This window comes from Ictalurus punctatus, chromosome 21 (genome assembly GCF_001660625.3).
Source record: "Ictalurus punctatus breed USDA103 chromosome 21, Coco_2.0, whole genome shotgun sequence".
Classification (NCBI taxonomy): domain Eukaryota; kingdom Metazoa; phylum Chordata; class Actinopteri; order Siluriformes; family Ictaluridae; genus Ictalurus; species Ictalurus punctatus.
Genome location: NC_030436.2, coordinates 3,965,001 through 3,980,725, shown reverse-complemented (window position 1 = coordinate 3,980,725; position 15,725 = coordinate 3,965,001). Strand labels below are relative to the sequence as shown.

The 15,725-nt window shown below is 40.2% G+C and overlaps 1 protein-coding gene across 1 annotated transcript in view; it reads right to left on the bottom strand.

Moving 5' to 3' along the window:
* The window catches only part of ippk (inositol 1,3,4,5,6-pentakisphosphate 2-kinase), a 20,761-nt gene continuing 5,036 nt past the window's right edge, over positions 1-15,725 (bottom strand). Inside the window, exons 5-13 of the mRNA XM_017450164.2 lie at positions 14,295-14,416; positions 13,889-13,978; positions 13,723-13,781; positions 11,380-11,452; positions 7,800-8,067; positions 4,593-4,728; positions 4,146-4,248; positions 3,980-4,059; positions 1-2,041 (exon numbers count right to left, since the gene is read on the bottom strand). Of these exons, the coding sequence (XP_017305653.1) occupies positions 1,816-2,041; positions 3,980-4,059; positions 4,146-4,248; positions 4,593-4,728; positions 7,800-8,067; positions 11,380-11,452; positions 13,723-13,781; positions 13,889-13,978; positions 14,295-14,416 (1,157 nt within the window). The 3' untranslated portion in view covers positions 1-1,815. The remainder of the gene's footprint in view (positions 2,042-3,979; positions 4,060-4,145; positions 4,249-4,592; positions 4,729-7,799; positions 8,068-11,379; positions 11,453-13,722; positions 13,782-13,888; positions 13,979-14,294; positions 14,417-15,725) is intronic.

The following is a 15,725-nucleotide window of genomic DNA, read 5'->3' as shown; positions in this document are numbered from 1 at the left end:
AAAAAAAAAAAAAAAAAAGCCACAAATGTCTGGTTTTGCACAAATAAATTTGTATCTCTTGCTTTAGAGTAACATTGACATCTGGTTTCACTTTAAACTACAAAAATGTTCTGTTTTTCTTTTTTCCACGCTCATGTAATATGACTACTGAACTAAAAATCTGCAGCAAAGTACAAACACTTACAGAGGTGCATTAGGAGGAACAGTAAAAGAGTTTAGCCAATATTAAAGGTTGTCCAAGAAAATCCTCTGAACTGTAGATTAAGGCCTCGAGAACCATCTTGTGCGCAAACATGCAGTTTAAAAAAAAAAGCCAAGTCATGAAATCATTCGGTTGTTCAACTACATAAGAGAAACAAAACTTTAGTGGTTTAAAATAGCATTAGGCACAGCAATCGCTAGACCACATCAGAGCTAGAAAGTAATTTTCTTTTTTTTTTTAATAAAAAAAAAAACACGGCACTGACCAAAGCATCGACGCACTACGAGTCTGTAGATGAACACAGACATGCATTCGTCATTTATCAGCTGGTGCGACCCTCGACTATACGCACAGGTGCAGATCCTCGAATGTGACGTATAGTGTTGAGTTAGAGTGGTCACACACCAGAACTGACGTTTGGAAAGTTTACATTTGTCGCTGTAAAAGATTTGGCCATCGTTAACGCTGTGCTTTCTGCTGTAATGAAACGGGCCAGACGTATGTACTGAGCCACGGGCAACTCGTTAAACTGCTTTATTATAAAGAACAAGCCATTAAAGATGTAACAAATTTCTTTAGGTCACTCAGTTATGGAAAGTGCCAGCTTGGCTCATTATATTCCTGTGCAAACTTGTGTGTTGGATGCCTTTGGTCCGCACATAAAACCTATATTAACCACCGCTTAGTCCGGTTCAGGGCCGAACACGAGCCCAGCTCACTTCGGTGTTCTCCAAAACAGCATCTCTCCAGCACGTAAAAGAATAACCCCCGCCTGCCCTGTTCTACAGCCACCATGTCTGTAGCGTGCAATTGACCAGAGATTTTTTTGTGGTAATTGCACATGTGCTACACTTAAGGTAGATTGAGATTAGGCCAAAAAAAGTGAGGGGGGGGGGGACTTAAATAATAGCATAACGGATTAGGAACAAATTAAGCAGCAAACATCTGCAGTGATTAAACACCGTCATCAGCATGCAATGTGCATTTCTGTTAAACATGGAGCAAAGGGGAGAAGAAGAAGAAAAAAAAAAAAAGCGCCCCATCAAAGGTGACTTGAGAAGCGTGATTACTCAACATAAATACTAACCATGGTACAGTACTTACTGAACGTACGAAAAGTGATGGCGTTGAGCTAAATGCTTCAGCATTCATTCAGTTGTCTAGCCATATTGTAAATCCTTATTAAATGTCAGTGGTCACAGACCTAAACGTTATGGAGTAGTAGTCTCATTTAACATCAAGTATCCATCTTTATGTTAATTAACTATCACTTTAGTCTCCACACACAGACACCATCACTCCACACCGAGCAGAAACAAGTGAAGAAAGCCACTTTTGGCACTAGAATGCTCTTGTGGGTCACATGACCACCCAACATGCCCTTCCTCTCTGTTCTTTTCATTCCCTGAAGAGTTCAGTCACTTCCCACATTACAAAAACATGGCACGCATCTTAATTTATTTTTTTTTTTTTTTTTAAACTGTTTTTTTTTTTTGGGGTGGGTTTGGGGTGGCGAGTGACCGAATACTACACATAGATGGTGCATTCCATGATCAGTTTTTGCCTTGTGCCCGTTTGCGTGTGAAGCAGCAGGGACGTGAGGGAAGCGAGGTTCATACAGGGTGGAAGAGCAGCGTGCAGTCCTGCCGCTCGGTGTAAAGGCTGGAGGGAGGCAGCTCCTGTGTGGCATGTTTGCTCATCAGGTAATAGTTGACGATTTTGGTGTCGAGTTTATGCTGGTGCGGGATGCTCTCGTACGGTTTGGGGTCCAAATCCAGGATGGAGACAGAGGACGCGAAACGAGATTTTGTCGGCTGGATTTCTAAATGTGGCTGTAGTCTGCAAGAACAAAGCAGAGTTTTTAAAGAACAGTCAGAACAACAAGTCACACCCACCTTGACTTCATCTGCACAGAGAAACATACACATCATATACGAGGGTCAGTCGTGCATCAGTCTTGATTTCAATAAAGCATTTTATAGACAGACATCGCTCAGGTCCCTGACTCGCTCGCTCCACTTTAGCGCACTGAGATTCTTTTACGAGAAGGAGTTCTTAATTAGGCTAGCTTCTGTGTGAGTCATTGTTGAAAGAGAGGAACCGAGCATGAAACCACATCAGCGGGGTCTGATAATGTCTGCACACACTTTTACTGCATAAAACGGCTAGAAACACCGAGCACAAGTTACTCATCAACCCTTTTACCAATGTTCACTCCGAGTAACCCGACTCCTCTCATCAGTGTAACGTACATTTCTCTCCGTAAACACAGAGCAGCCTCTCATCTAGGAGCGAATATAAATATATATAAATGTGTGAGAGAGCGAGAGAAACGGCTTACTTTCTTATTCAGAACATTCAGTTCTCGCCTTAAATCGTTCCGGTCCGTTTCAGACCCGCACACAGGCTCTACACTCCTGCTGCGTTTCCTTGTTATACAGGAGGACTACAGCACAGCCTACTGGCTCCTGGCTCTTTACACAGTGCTGCCTGTCTTCATCACAAGAAGTGTGGATTTCCATTTACTTACAATTTGGTGCAATTTTGTTCACCATGACAACTAATTTTATATTTAGAGAGAGAGAGAGAGCAAAATTTTTATTATTGTTTCCAAAGATTAGGGCTGGGCCATAGGACAAAAATATCATATCGCGATGCTTGAGCACATTAATACGATGCGCATCACGTTATATAATTTAGCTAATAAACTGTCTGCAAAACAGTAGTAAAATAAACAAACCCGTTAAGAGTTTGACGATACGTCTCGTTAATGCCTACAGAGAAATAATTTTTTAAATCGCATAAAATTAACAGCATCTATTCAGTACCATTAAATTTAATTATTAAATTTAAAAACAATTTTTTTTATACATAACCATACCAACGACGTCTCAAACGTGTATTGCATAATCACGATATCGATATTATAATCGATACATCACCCGGCCCTACCAGAGATCATAACTTAAGATCTCACTTCGTCTGCCTGTTAGTTTTAATAGATGTTTGTATTTCAAATATGCCATCATTGCGTTGATGTGAAATAAGAAAATTTTATACATCATCCTTTTTTTTTCCTAAATGAATGCCTGCCAACCTGGTGGAATTTACTGTTGGTTTAAATTAGCAAGAACTATAACAATACAGAGCGCGCACACCTTTAAATCATCGTGTGCAAGTCCGTCACTAAGCAACACAACAGCAGAACAAAGCGTTCAGACTGAGAAAAATATGTGTTAGAAGATGAATTATTAGAAGTGTTGCTCTTCGTGATAACGCCAGGAGCAGAGGGGAAGTTTCTGGTGAATGGATTAATGTGATTAAATTAGGTCATGTTTCCGTCGCTGAGCAACACATTATGGTAGAAAAACAGCTAGTCATATTTGAGAAGGTGGTAAACAGCACCAGCTGTTTTCCAGTCACTGTAGACGGTCTGCAAAAGACCTGTTAGATGTCACCATGTCTGAACTCTAGGAAGCGGTCAAAAAAAGACAACAACGTGTACAGAGATCGAGTGAAGAGACGACGATGGGGTGAAATCTTTGAGTCCAATTTTCTCTTTTTTCACTCTTAAGTCTAAGCAGACTTTGAAATAAATAAAATAAATAAAAAACCCCAACTTTGAAATGCATGCATGAAGAAATATATAGATATCAACATGGCCATGTGAAGAGTTTTCCCAGGCTGCCACACGTTTAAAATCTCACACACACACACACACACACACACACACACACACACACACACACACACACACACACAGCGAATGATACTCACTTTTCATCTTCCCCACAAGGTGCAAATGTGATCATGATGGAGCAATCCTTAGCGGTCATTGCTACTCTGTACTGAAGAACCTAGATTATTTCAGAAGCTGGAGTCAGTACATGTTCTTAAATTACCTTCAAAAACACTTAGAGCAAGAAACGATTCACGGCGTTACCTTTCCGACTGCGTATTCTATAGAGCGGTCATCTTCAGCAGGACACGTTTTCACCTTCTCCAGGAAACCCGCATCGTAAGGACCGTCCATCTGTAATCTGTTCCTGAACCCCAGAGAATATCATCAGTGTACTGGTGCATCAGATTCAGAGTATTACTTTTACTAATGTTTAGGTTACAGTTTATTTATTTGTTTAAAGAAATTGCTTTAAATGATAAATCTGAAAATAGGAATTTAAAAAATACATTTAAAAAAAAAATTTAAAAAAAATCACGCTACATACGGACGCCACCTAGTGGTACTCAGAACTCATTACACATTAGAACTAAAAGTTCATAGCTCATCTTGTGCGTTTACTCCATCTAGTGCTTACAAAAGCCCATTACAGTCTAGTGGAGTTAAGGTTTTAAAATAAATAAATAAATAAAAATATATAAATAAAATCACCTCTCTTTAGGAAACTCCTCCAGATATTGCTCCACTCTCTTGTACAGTGGGTAAAGGCCTTCAATGTCAAGGTTGTCCATCATCTGGGTTTGGAGGATTTTGGCAAGGACGCAGTCTTTGGGAAGACCGGGACCGCCTGCAAATACAACGAAAAGATGACCTGGGCTCCATAATAAAAACACAAGAGAGTGTCCAAAGTTCTCTTCTTGGTGACCGAACAGAAAACGTACGTAGCCGTGTGTTAAATACCGACGTAACAGACCTCACACGTGCAGACGTGCCAGTTCACTCGCTCATATGGTGTTATAAAACCTACTGCTCAAAGAAGCAACAGCTAGACAGATACGCTATAGAGCTTGTAAAGTCAGAGTGGAACCTTTATTTAACATAGGTGAAAAAAGAAAAAAAAAAAACTAAACTCATGCTGGCTCCAAGCAGACTGTGGGGTTTTCTCGTTTGGTTTTTGTAGTATTATTTATTTATAGATCATTTCGTACAATGCATTACTTATTCAGTTTATAAAATGTATATTTAACAGTCAGATTGTTTGATTTCATGCATGCCTCCTCCTTTTAGGGTTCAATTTCAGTTTTGGTATAATGGCGTAACGCTGCTATTTCTGGCCTGGTTTATACTTGTTCACATCCTCACAGGATTACAGTAAGTCACTGGATGGCATGCACGAACCAAAACATCCTTATCTGTCAGGTTTCCATGTCGACCTGTAAAATGTTTACTAACGTTATGGCAAAACTGTGCGTGTGGCAGCACGAAAACATTAACACAGACAAGCCGTTCACTTCTCTTTAAAACTTCAAAATGCTGCGTCTCAAAATAAAAATGCTCAGATGATTAGTACAAAGACATTTTCAGTACGTTTGAAGACTACGAGCCCACCCCCCCAAAACACCAACTGTGACAGGGAAATGTGTTTAATTATAAGAGTCAACAGCTATCCAGAATAGTGTGCGTGTGATTTGAGACCGCTGTAGTTTGTTCACTGTTGGGAACATCATCTCTCACCACGCTACACAGACCCTACTATTCACGTTGGTACTGAACCACACAAATGCTTCACTTTCATTTTTTTTTTTTTAGATCACAATCAACAGGTCAAATGAACTGCGCTCTCTCCTCACGAGTGTGAGTGTATGGTGACAGCCGGGCTAGCACCAGAATATCACGCGTGTGTGAAAGGTCTTCTTTGTGTGCTTTTTTTGTTGTTTGGTTTTTTTTTGGGAGTGTGAATGAGAAAGGAATAGCATCAATGCTACTTTGTGATCAGTAGTGGTCATTTAAATGGTAGCTTCAAGAAATATACAACCCTAGTTAGAATTAAAATCACGATTAAACGCTACAAAACGTCATAACTTAAGCCTGATCGAAACAGTGTAGTTGTGCCACGTCGCACACTGACCACGGTTTCTCCACGGCAGTAGTCTAACTTCTGAACAGTGCTAGAAAAGCGTGCAGTAGTGACAGAGTGGAGCTTCTACAATGCTTTTGTTTACACACACACACACACCTGTTCTGTGATGGTGTATTGCATGCATGTTTCTAGCAGGACCGTGTTCATGGAAAGCAGCAAAAAAACATGTGAGACGTAAGAAGTTGGCACACGTCCTCGCTGGTTCCCCTTCTAGCCACGTTACAAAAATAGACCGATCAGCAGAGCATGACACCAATGTGCAGAAGCAGTGCAGGAGTCACGTCTGGTTTAATAAAGTGGGATTACAACAAGGTTTACTGTGCACTTATTTAACCATCTACCATCATGTAGTGTACCATCAAGCAGTATATCAACCATTTAGGATTGTGGGTTTATTAAAATCTCAAATTTAAAAAAAATATTTTTTTGAATCATACAAACATGAAAAAACACGTAACGTGAGCCGTTTTACAGCTACAGTATATGGCCGAAAGTTTGCAGACACCTGACCGTTACACCCACATGTGGTTCTTCCTCTAAACTGTTGCCCGACACAAGCACTCAGGCCGCATTTACACTACATGGTTAAGTGACCCAATTGCGATTTTATCCTCCCACGTGGCACATGTCGGATATGACCCATGAACGTGTAAGCAGGGGGAATTGATGATTATTGTTCTGACGTGATTCCGATACTGTCCGATCCATTTCAGGCCTCATTCAAATGTGGAAATGAATTGGATATGTGCGTTTGCGTCTGCCATGTAGGCGGACAGATCGGATATCCCCCCCATCGATGCGAGTCATACGTCATTGAAACAAGCGACGTTGGTGAATGTCGTCAATTCACCAACTGCAAAAAACAATTCAACAAAGGCTCTCCTTTTTTTGCCCCCACCCTAAGAGGCCGGTGATTTGCTTACCTTTAAATATGGTGCGGAAAGCAAAGGCTTGTATTACATTTTCATCGGCTTCCATTGCAAATTGTGCCGTTTTTACATCCTTTTTGGCCTACGCTTCCGGTGACCTCTACCTCGGATTGTTTCACGAAGTGTTTAGTGTAAATACAGATACCGGATATGGGTCACTTTTAAAAGAAGACGCAAGTCCTGTAGTATAAATGCAGCCCAAGAGGCCCAAACCTGTTCCAGCATGACAATGCCCCTGTGCACAAAGCGGGCTCCATAAAGGTTGGTGTGGAAGAACCCCCGCACAGAGCCCTGACCTCAACCCCACTGAACAGCTTTGGGATGAATTGAAACACCAATTGTGAGCCAGGCCTCCTCACCCTATACCAATGCCTGACCTCACTAATGCTCTTGTGGCTGAAGGGGAACTCAGTGTGTGTGTGTGTGTGTGTGTGTGTGTGGGGTCAGGTGTCCATGACTTTTGGCCATAGTGTATTTGTTCTCTTAACGTGGAGGTATAAAAGTATGTTACAGGCAGTAACAAGCCCAACTGTTGTCACAAATTTTGTTGGCAGTTTGCCAGAAGAATTCAGCTGCAGTGACAGAGCTGAAAGAGTTTTTCAGATGCTACATGTATAAAAGTGAAAGAATTTTAACGTCATGTTAAAAGGCGAGTGAAAGGGGTAAAGCTAAGTGAGCTTTGGTAGCTTAGATGTTACCGCTACGAGATACAGTCAACTCCAATAGAGCAGGGAAAAAAAATAGGTCAGAAATCTCTCGGCTGTAAATCGTCTGTGGTGAAGTCGTCATCTACTGCAAATGAAATAGATTTTTGTTTTCCTTCAGTTAAGTGTAAGAAGCTATCCTCACCATTGCGTAGCAGATCTCGGTGGAGTGGACTGGCTTCACAGAGCACTCTGCTTTCAGCGAGCTGCACCTTCCTCTGTTCTCCGGAGCGATTGGAGTCTCCGGTGCTCAGCAGAGCGCTGCAGATCAGCTGAATGAACTCACTGAGAACAGTTGTGCTGGACTGGTGACCGTTGCCGTGGTGGAAGTAGGGCCACAGGTGCTGGACGAGCTCATCTAAGTCTGGTTGCTGCTTGGCATCGTCTTTGCAGCTGTAGATCAGTTCTCCACCCTGAATTTAAAAAAAATAATAAAAAATAAATAATTTAAAAAAAAAATAAAAAAAAAAAAAAAAAAAAAAAAAAAAAAACACACACCACCCACAAACATTAAAATCACTCTAACAGGGTTTTAGCAAAGTGCCCCTTAAACCAATTGCCCCCTTTAACTTAGAATCTGGTTGTGGCACCTTTAGCAGCAATAACTGCAAACACTTCTGATAACTGGAGATCAGTCTTTCACTTACTTCTAGGACTAGGACTTACTCCTATGCTTTTGATCGTTGTCTTTCTGCATAATCCAGTTGCACTTGAGTTTCAACTTACGGACCGAAGACCGGACATTCTCCTTTAGGATTTTCTCGTAGAGAGAGGAATTCATGTTTCCCTCAGTTATTGCAAGTTGTCCAGACCCTGAAGCAGCAAAGCATCCCCACACCATCACACTTCCACCACCATGCTTGACCATAGGTATGATGTGCTTTGTGGAAATCTGCGTTTTGTTTACGCCAGATGTAACGGGACCCCTGTCTTCCGCACAGTCCCACTTTCAACTCATCAGTCCACAGAACATTCTCTGTGGACTGATGTGGACAGTCCACAGAACAAAAGGTTTGAGGATCATCAAGATGTGTTTTGGCAAAATTCAGACGATGCTCAATATTCTTCTGGGTTAGCAGTGATTTTCTAAATTCCTCTTGGAGGAATTTTGGAAGGTCGGCCACTTCTTGGAAGGTTCACTACTGTGCCAAGTTTTTCCATTTGGCACTCACTGTGGTTCTTTGGAGTCCCAGAGCCTTTGAAATAGCTTTGTAACCCTTCCCAGACTGATGTATTTCAATCACCTTCATCATCTCCGGAATTTCATTAAATTTTGGCATAGTGTGTTACTGGGTAAGACCTTTTAACCAACTTCATCCATAAATTTGGGGAATTAGTATCTAAGGGGGCAAATACGTTTTCCCACAAAAGGCCCAATTGGTATTGGATACATTTTTGTTGCTTCAATGAATATCATTTATAAAAAAATAAATAAATAAATAAATGTATTTTGTGTTTACTCAGGCTGCCTTTATCATGGATAGTTTTAGTTTCTGAAACAATTTAGTCCGAGATGCACATAAAAACAGAAGAAATACTTTTTAATATCACCAATATTCTAATATTCAAACAGCTACATTTGTACTGACAGCCCCAGTACACACCTAGTGACTTGCCTTTATCTCCGAAATACACTGTACCACAGCTCAGTTTGGAGCTGGTCCATTTTTACACTAGACCATAGCAACACCACAAACAGACATGCTCATCAATCAAAGTGGCCTTTACACTGGCAGCAGGGGCAGAGACACACGCAAACAAGTGAATATTTGCATGGCACAGCCATGCGTTATAACCAGAAATGCTATGACGATACTAACCATCTAAACAGCACATGGGTGATTATTTTAGTCTGTAGCCTAGAGGCCCACTGCTCATTTGAATTTTAATGAAGTCCTTAATTGCACCGGATTCCAGTTTCACTAGTTTCAAAAGCCAGAATGAAACTTAGCCATGAACAAGGTCTTTTGGATGCAAATGCATGGAACAGCATCATTACAAGCAAGCAGTACCAGTCAACAGGAAATAAAAGATGTGTCCATGTTCTTGAAAGTCCCAAACAGAATCCTAAAATGACTCAACTACTAAAGTTTTAGAGCATTTCACACAACGCTGTTCTTAAAATGGACACTGCAACCTCTAGAAAACACGTCACACTATTTCCTAACAAATGTCAAACCAGCAGTGTCAAACCAGTCAAGCCTGTTTGTGACCTTGTTTGTGTTTTCAGTCAACCAGGTCATGGCAATCGTCTCACAGTAGTACAACTGTGGGACCAGATAACGTTTCGAGACTTTCCCACCATTCATTACAACTGATAAGGTGTGCAAGTCCCTGCGAAACACGGTGTGCAACTCATTCCTGTCGCTAGGGTTTTCCTTGCCAGTGCATATTACAACAGGCCTCATACTTGTCTTTACCCGGGTTTTATGTTAACGTCTTTACCATCAGCTTTTTCCATTTTAGCAGCCTGGTACTTTTCATCAGCTACAGCGAGCCGTCCAACACCACTTCAGCGTATACAATTAGATCAGATTCCACTTGCTAATTTCTGCACAATCCGATGCAACATTTTCACAGAACTGTAGAGTAACCCACCATCAGGTCTAACTGCCAAGTTAACCAGGTAAGTACAGTACCATACTACTAATTATTAAGTAGTTGCCCGTCTACATTATTTTCACCAACCAAAAGGCACAGCCCTCTCCTCTTTTTCTGCCGGCTCAAGACAGAGGCTCATAAATTCACAATTCAAAGTCAGTGATAAGTGGCCGACTGACTGCTGCATTAGCTGAAAAAGCAGAAAGGTGTCTTCCTATGTCATCATAGCAAGTTGCAAAAGTCATAAATGCTATGGCGATACCATAAATGTTGGCACCTCTGTCCTGATCAACTACAGTAGTAAAAGTAGGAGGAGTTCTCTGAAGGTTATAAGGAGGTTTGTAGATGAGCACAAGTACTTAGTTATGTACTTAGTAAAACACTACTGAAAGCAACCTCTGGAGAAGTCTGAACTGTTCAGTAGAAAAGCTATTGTACCTACTGTGGGTTTTTTTTTTTTTATCCAAAATGGATGACATCTGACCAATCAATGGTCTATTTTTAGAAGATTTTTACTCTTGGGACACTAGCAACAAGGGTAGCCATATTCATACTGGATATAGTACAGGTCACCTGGGCAATAGAAACTTCAGCAAAATGTTGTGTAATTATTGCCATGAGATCCCACACTGTCCGCTGGAAGCCCCATAATACACCCTTCTTTGCTGTTCATTTCATTTAGCCAGCTATGAACATTCACAATGTCTTGACTATCTTACGGATCATGATAGGGGGAATTGATTACTGTTATTTAATAACTATGAAGGTCACATTTTTAACAATCTTAAAAGCACAAAATTGAACAATCCCTGCGAATAATTTGCTACCTAAAGCAGGCAGTTTCAAATAATGGTGTATTTCTCTTTTGTTAAATTATGAGATCGTCTTCTGCAATCCACCCACCCCCTAAAACCGGAAAATACCACTGATGACGTGAGACTTGCACCAGGGTCTGGATGCGTGTACTGGTGAGAAAACGCCTGGGTGAACATATCAGAGTGGTATTTTAAGCGATGACTGGTGTCTCAGTCTCTAATATTCTATACAAGTTATTTTAATGGATTTTACAGATTCAGGGTTTCACACTGAGGTCTTATTACATGATCCACGAGCCATTAACTTACCTTAAATATTTTCAAATTGTTTTGTGGTTCTTCCAATAGGTTCATGATTGCAACATACATTCGCTGTTTGCTCCTAGAAAAGAAAAGCAAATTACCACGGGCAGCTTCTCCAAGATGTATTTTAGATTCTGTTCCACAAATAACTTCACATATATTTATATTTTTTGCGAGAGGCTTTAATGAAAGTTAGAGATGGGCGTCCATCTTTCCATTTCACTTATGAGTCATGAGGTAAATTATTAAAAGCCATACAACACCTTTTACAAACATCTGATGTGGAAGAGTGATGTGAATTTGATGTGGCCAAATAATAGAAAGCCTGACTAAAGTTCACTCGTTGAATGATTTGTGGAGAAATGGATCACTTAATGAAAGCCCACAATTAAACGAATGAGTCAGATGATGGTGGTGCGTTCATAGTGTATTTAAAACCAGTGCAAACGAGAGATGAAAATGCAATCAATCAATTTCACACAAAGCTTTGTTTTTCCATGTTTGCAGTCTACATTTCCTAACACACACACAGAGGCACACCTCATAGTAACAAACCCTGCTGTTACATTAACAACATTTCTATTAATGCAATGAAATTTGCTGTTCATTTGTATACAGAGTTCAGACTACCATTGAGCTGGAGCCGCAGATCAACTGGATAATGATGAATATTTTAATAAAAATGTTTTAAAAAAAGAAAAAAAAAAAGGGAATCTCTATAACACCTATAAACAGCCATACATACATACATACATACATACATACATACATACATACATACATACATACACACACACACATCTCTGAAATAAATGTGCCTAATGTTTGAATAGTTGGATTATGGGTTCATGATTTATTTAATTAAATGGGTCCAGGGCTGGAAAAGTCTGAGAACCCTTGCTCGAACCTTCATCACTCTAATGTCATGTTCACACATACAGCGATTTTAGTGCTATAAGTAATAAGATGACTTGTTTTATCAGCAATTACTGAATATAAAAATTACTTGCTCTAGCCCTTGTTTTGGATGAAGGGATGGATGAAGCGCATAGAAAGAGGACAGACTGGCTAGTCTACATAGGTCCAAGAGATTTGGGGGTCGGAGAATTATTTGTCGCACCCCTCCGCCACAGAGACCGTGACCACCACTACATTTTACCCAAAGACATTTTTCAACTCTTGGCAGCCAGAATAGATGCTCAGCACCTTTTCAGGCTGTTGGCCTTTTTTTTTTTTTTTTTTTTTTTTTTTTTTTTTTTAACATGCAACACTCCCATTGCAAACAACTTGGGGGGGGTGGGTTGATATCTATATCTAACTATAGACGCGCACACACTTATTTTAAAAACCACACTGACCTTTGATGGACACACAGCCACACCATAATTTCCACATCAGGGCCTACTCTGACATCTAAACATACTCACAACATAGGGTTCTGTTGCCACAGTGTCCTAGCTTCATCCCCCCGAGCCACCCGACAGCCTGAGATCATTATTCCTTCTCAAACTTCTAAATACCTTTCTCTTCAGGCAGCATATCTCCCCACACACACACCATTTTAGGGTTTAACCTTGAATCTTTGCAGGTTCACTAGAGGTTTTATATCACAGTGCCTTCAACTGTTTGCATGTTCTGTAGGTCACTCTGTACAAGACTGCTTGCTAAATGACTAAACGTAAACTACTGAGTCATTATTTCCTTACCACCACATTGTCTATTGCTTGGAATTTTGGTTACTTTTGCCCAACTGTAGTACACGCCTACCTTGTGTACGGTTTACCTCATCCTTTCTTGGAACAGCATGTTACTAATCCTCTAGCCCCATGGTTCTTAAAGTGGGGCAGTAAGAGGTCCGGGGATCCATAAATCATAGTGAGGGGGTCTGAGATACAGTGGTGGAAATCACAAACTAACATGATCAGTTAATATGTCTATAAATAATGACTAGAACTGAATGATTGTTTTAACAATGTGTTCTAGGGGTGGTGAGGGATCTACGGCTCCAATAAATATTCAAAGTATTGAACAAGTTCAAATGAGGCTAATAAAATTTGTACTGAAGGGGTCCATGAAATTTTACGAGAGCCCATTCTCTAGCCTGCATCAGTATCTGACCACAGTAGCGCTCGTGGCTGGAGATTTTTGGTTGGTGGACTTTATCAGCAACACCTCAGGGGGTGTTAAAATAAAAGCACATTTATACCTCGCACCTACCTATACGGCAACTTCGGAGTAGTCTTAGAGTTTACACTTTTTTCTAATTTATTCAAGGCCTACTTTTCAGCAATGAAATCCACTGTGGTTTTATTTATTTCTCAAGTTCATTATATTTTTATAAGCACTCACCCTGAGAAGAGATCCAAGGGACAGTACCTGCTTAACCTGTTCCACTTCCCATTGGCAAGCTACACAATGAGAAAACAAAATTAATTAATTAATTAATGAATTAAAGAACCTTACAAGCAGGGCAACTTGTAAAGCTTGTAAAGTCAGTTACTTTATACTTTCTCACCTTAAAATGCTGATGCATACAAAATCGGCACACTTTTCGCTTGCAGTCCTTGGTAACATGTCTTGAAAAGGGTAGAAATCCACATTTTGGCTAAAAAAAAAATAATAATAATAATTTTTTTTTTTACATTTTTCAAAAACACCCCCCAGTTAAAAACAAAAATAATTACATTCATGACCTCTAACAAAAACGCTCATAAAACACCCAAGTGCTGTTACGCAACTTTAGCTCTTTGACCTTCTTTTACAAATCCTCACAGGAAACGCACCACTTAGTCTATATTTTCACGTACTGCTACAAACAGACCTTATCGTTCTTAAAGATTAGGGCGTCTTACAAAATACATCAGCTGCTTGCACAGTGTCACGGCAGAGCTTTTACAGGAGTTTCGGGTTTCCGTCGTTACCTTAATTTCGACACACAGAGGAGGTCGGCGATCTCCAAAGTGGCACGGTGAAAGGTGGGTGAGGTTGGGAAGGCACAGTCCACATCCGCTGAAAGTGTCCATCACTTTATCACACCGCAGTTCTGCATGAGAAGGGGAGAAAGGAGAAGTTCTACACTGCAGAACAGGAACAGTATTAACCCACAGAAACAGTCAAACTTCATTTAAACATTGTTAAATAACGTTTAACCCTCAGAAGGCAGCGTGGCACAGGGAGCAGGTGGAGCTCATCAGTAAGACACGGAAAATTACAACTGGTTTTGCAGTCATTACGAAGGTGGAATCTATAAACGTTCGCTTACTGGTCTGACTCCTTAGAAAACCAGCCACCTGTGCCACGTCTCTACTAATAATGAAGCTGCAAGTTTAACTACTGTACGCAACTGTGTGTTACTATGGTTACAATACTTAATAGGCAGCACATTACCTGTGCATTATATGGTTTGAACACACACCTTCCAGCCAATTAGAATCGAGTATTCAGACAGACCATGGTATAAGCACAATTATTCCATCTGGCTCATATGAACCTCGCTCTGTGCTTTTGTGCATTAGGTGCGACCTGCATTGTCCTGGATGTTTATTGTAACGCACTGCACTTCTTGTTTTGCTGAAACTGTAGCTCTGCATGCTGATCTCCTCTTACACTTGACATAATTGTAACATACACTATCCGTCAAAAGTTTGTGGACATGCGACTGAAATGTTTCTCATGATCTTCAAAACCTTTTGATCTGAAGGTGTGCGATTAAATGTTTGAAATCGGTCTTGTAGGCAAAAATATCATCATCATGCCGACGTATTCATTTCTTGCGTTAGAAAACTAATATTTTTATTTACATATTTATTTATATAAATGGATGACTTGTAGTGAAATATTCAGAAAAGCAGCCAATAAGAGTCCAGCATAGGTGTGAACTCCTTTATTGCTGTTTAAAAAGCATCTCAATGGGATTAGTTAAAAAAAAAATCAGTTGAAAAAAATGCCAAGAATACATTTCTGGAAATTCTAAATTCTATGGAAAAAGGGGGTCTACTTTGAAGATGCTGAAATATTAAATTATTATTAATGGTTACAGTTGTTATTCCAGAGGTTTGATGATTTTATTATTATTACTCTAAAATGTGGGAAAGAATATAAAAAAGAAAGAAAGAATGAGTGTGTAAATTCTGACGGGTAGTGTATAGTTGTGTGTGGAGCGCTTTGCATGCTTCACTGAGGGGTTAGAGGTACAATATTTTATTGCACTATACATATACGGGATAGGGTCAGAAATGCATTCGTGTCAGATATTGCTTAGGGACTTACAGTAGGAACAGTATAAAGACAAAAGAAAACAGGGAGAGAGAGAGGAGGGGAGAAAAAGAGGGGGAAAAAAAGACAAGACAGGC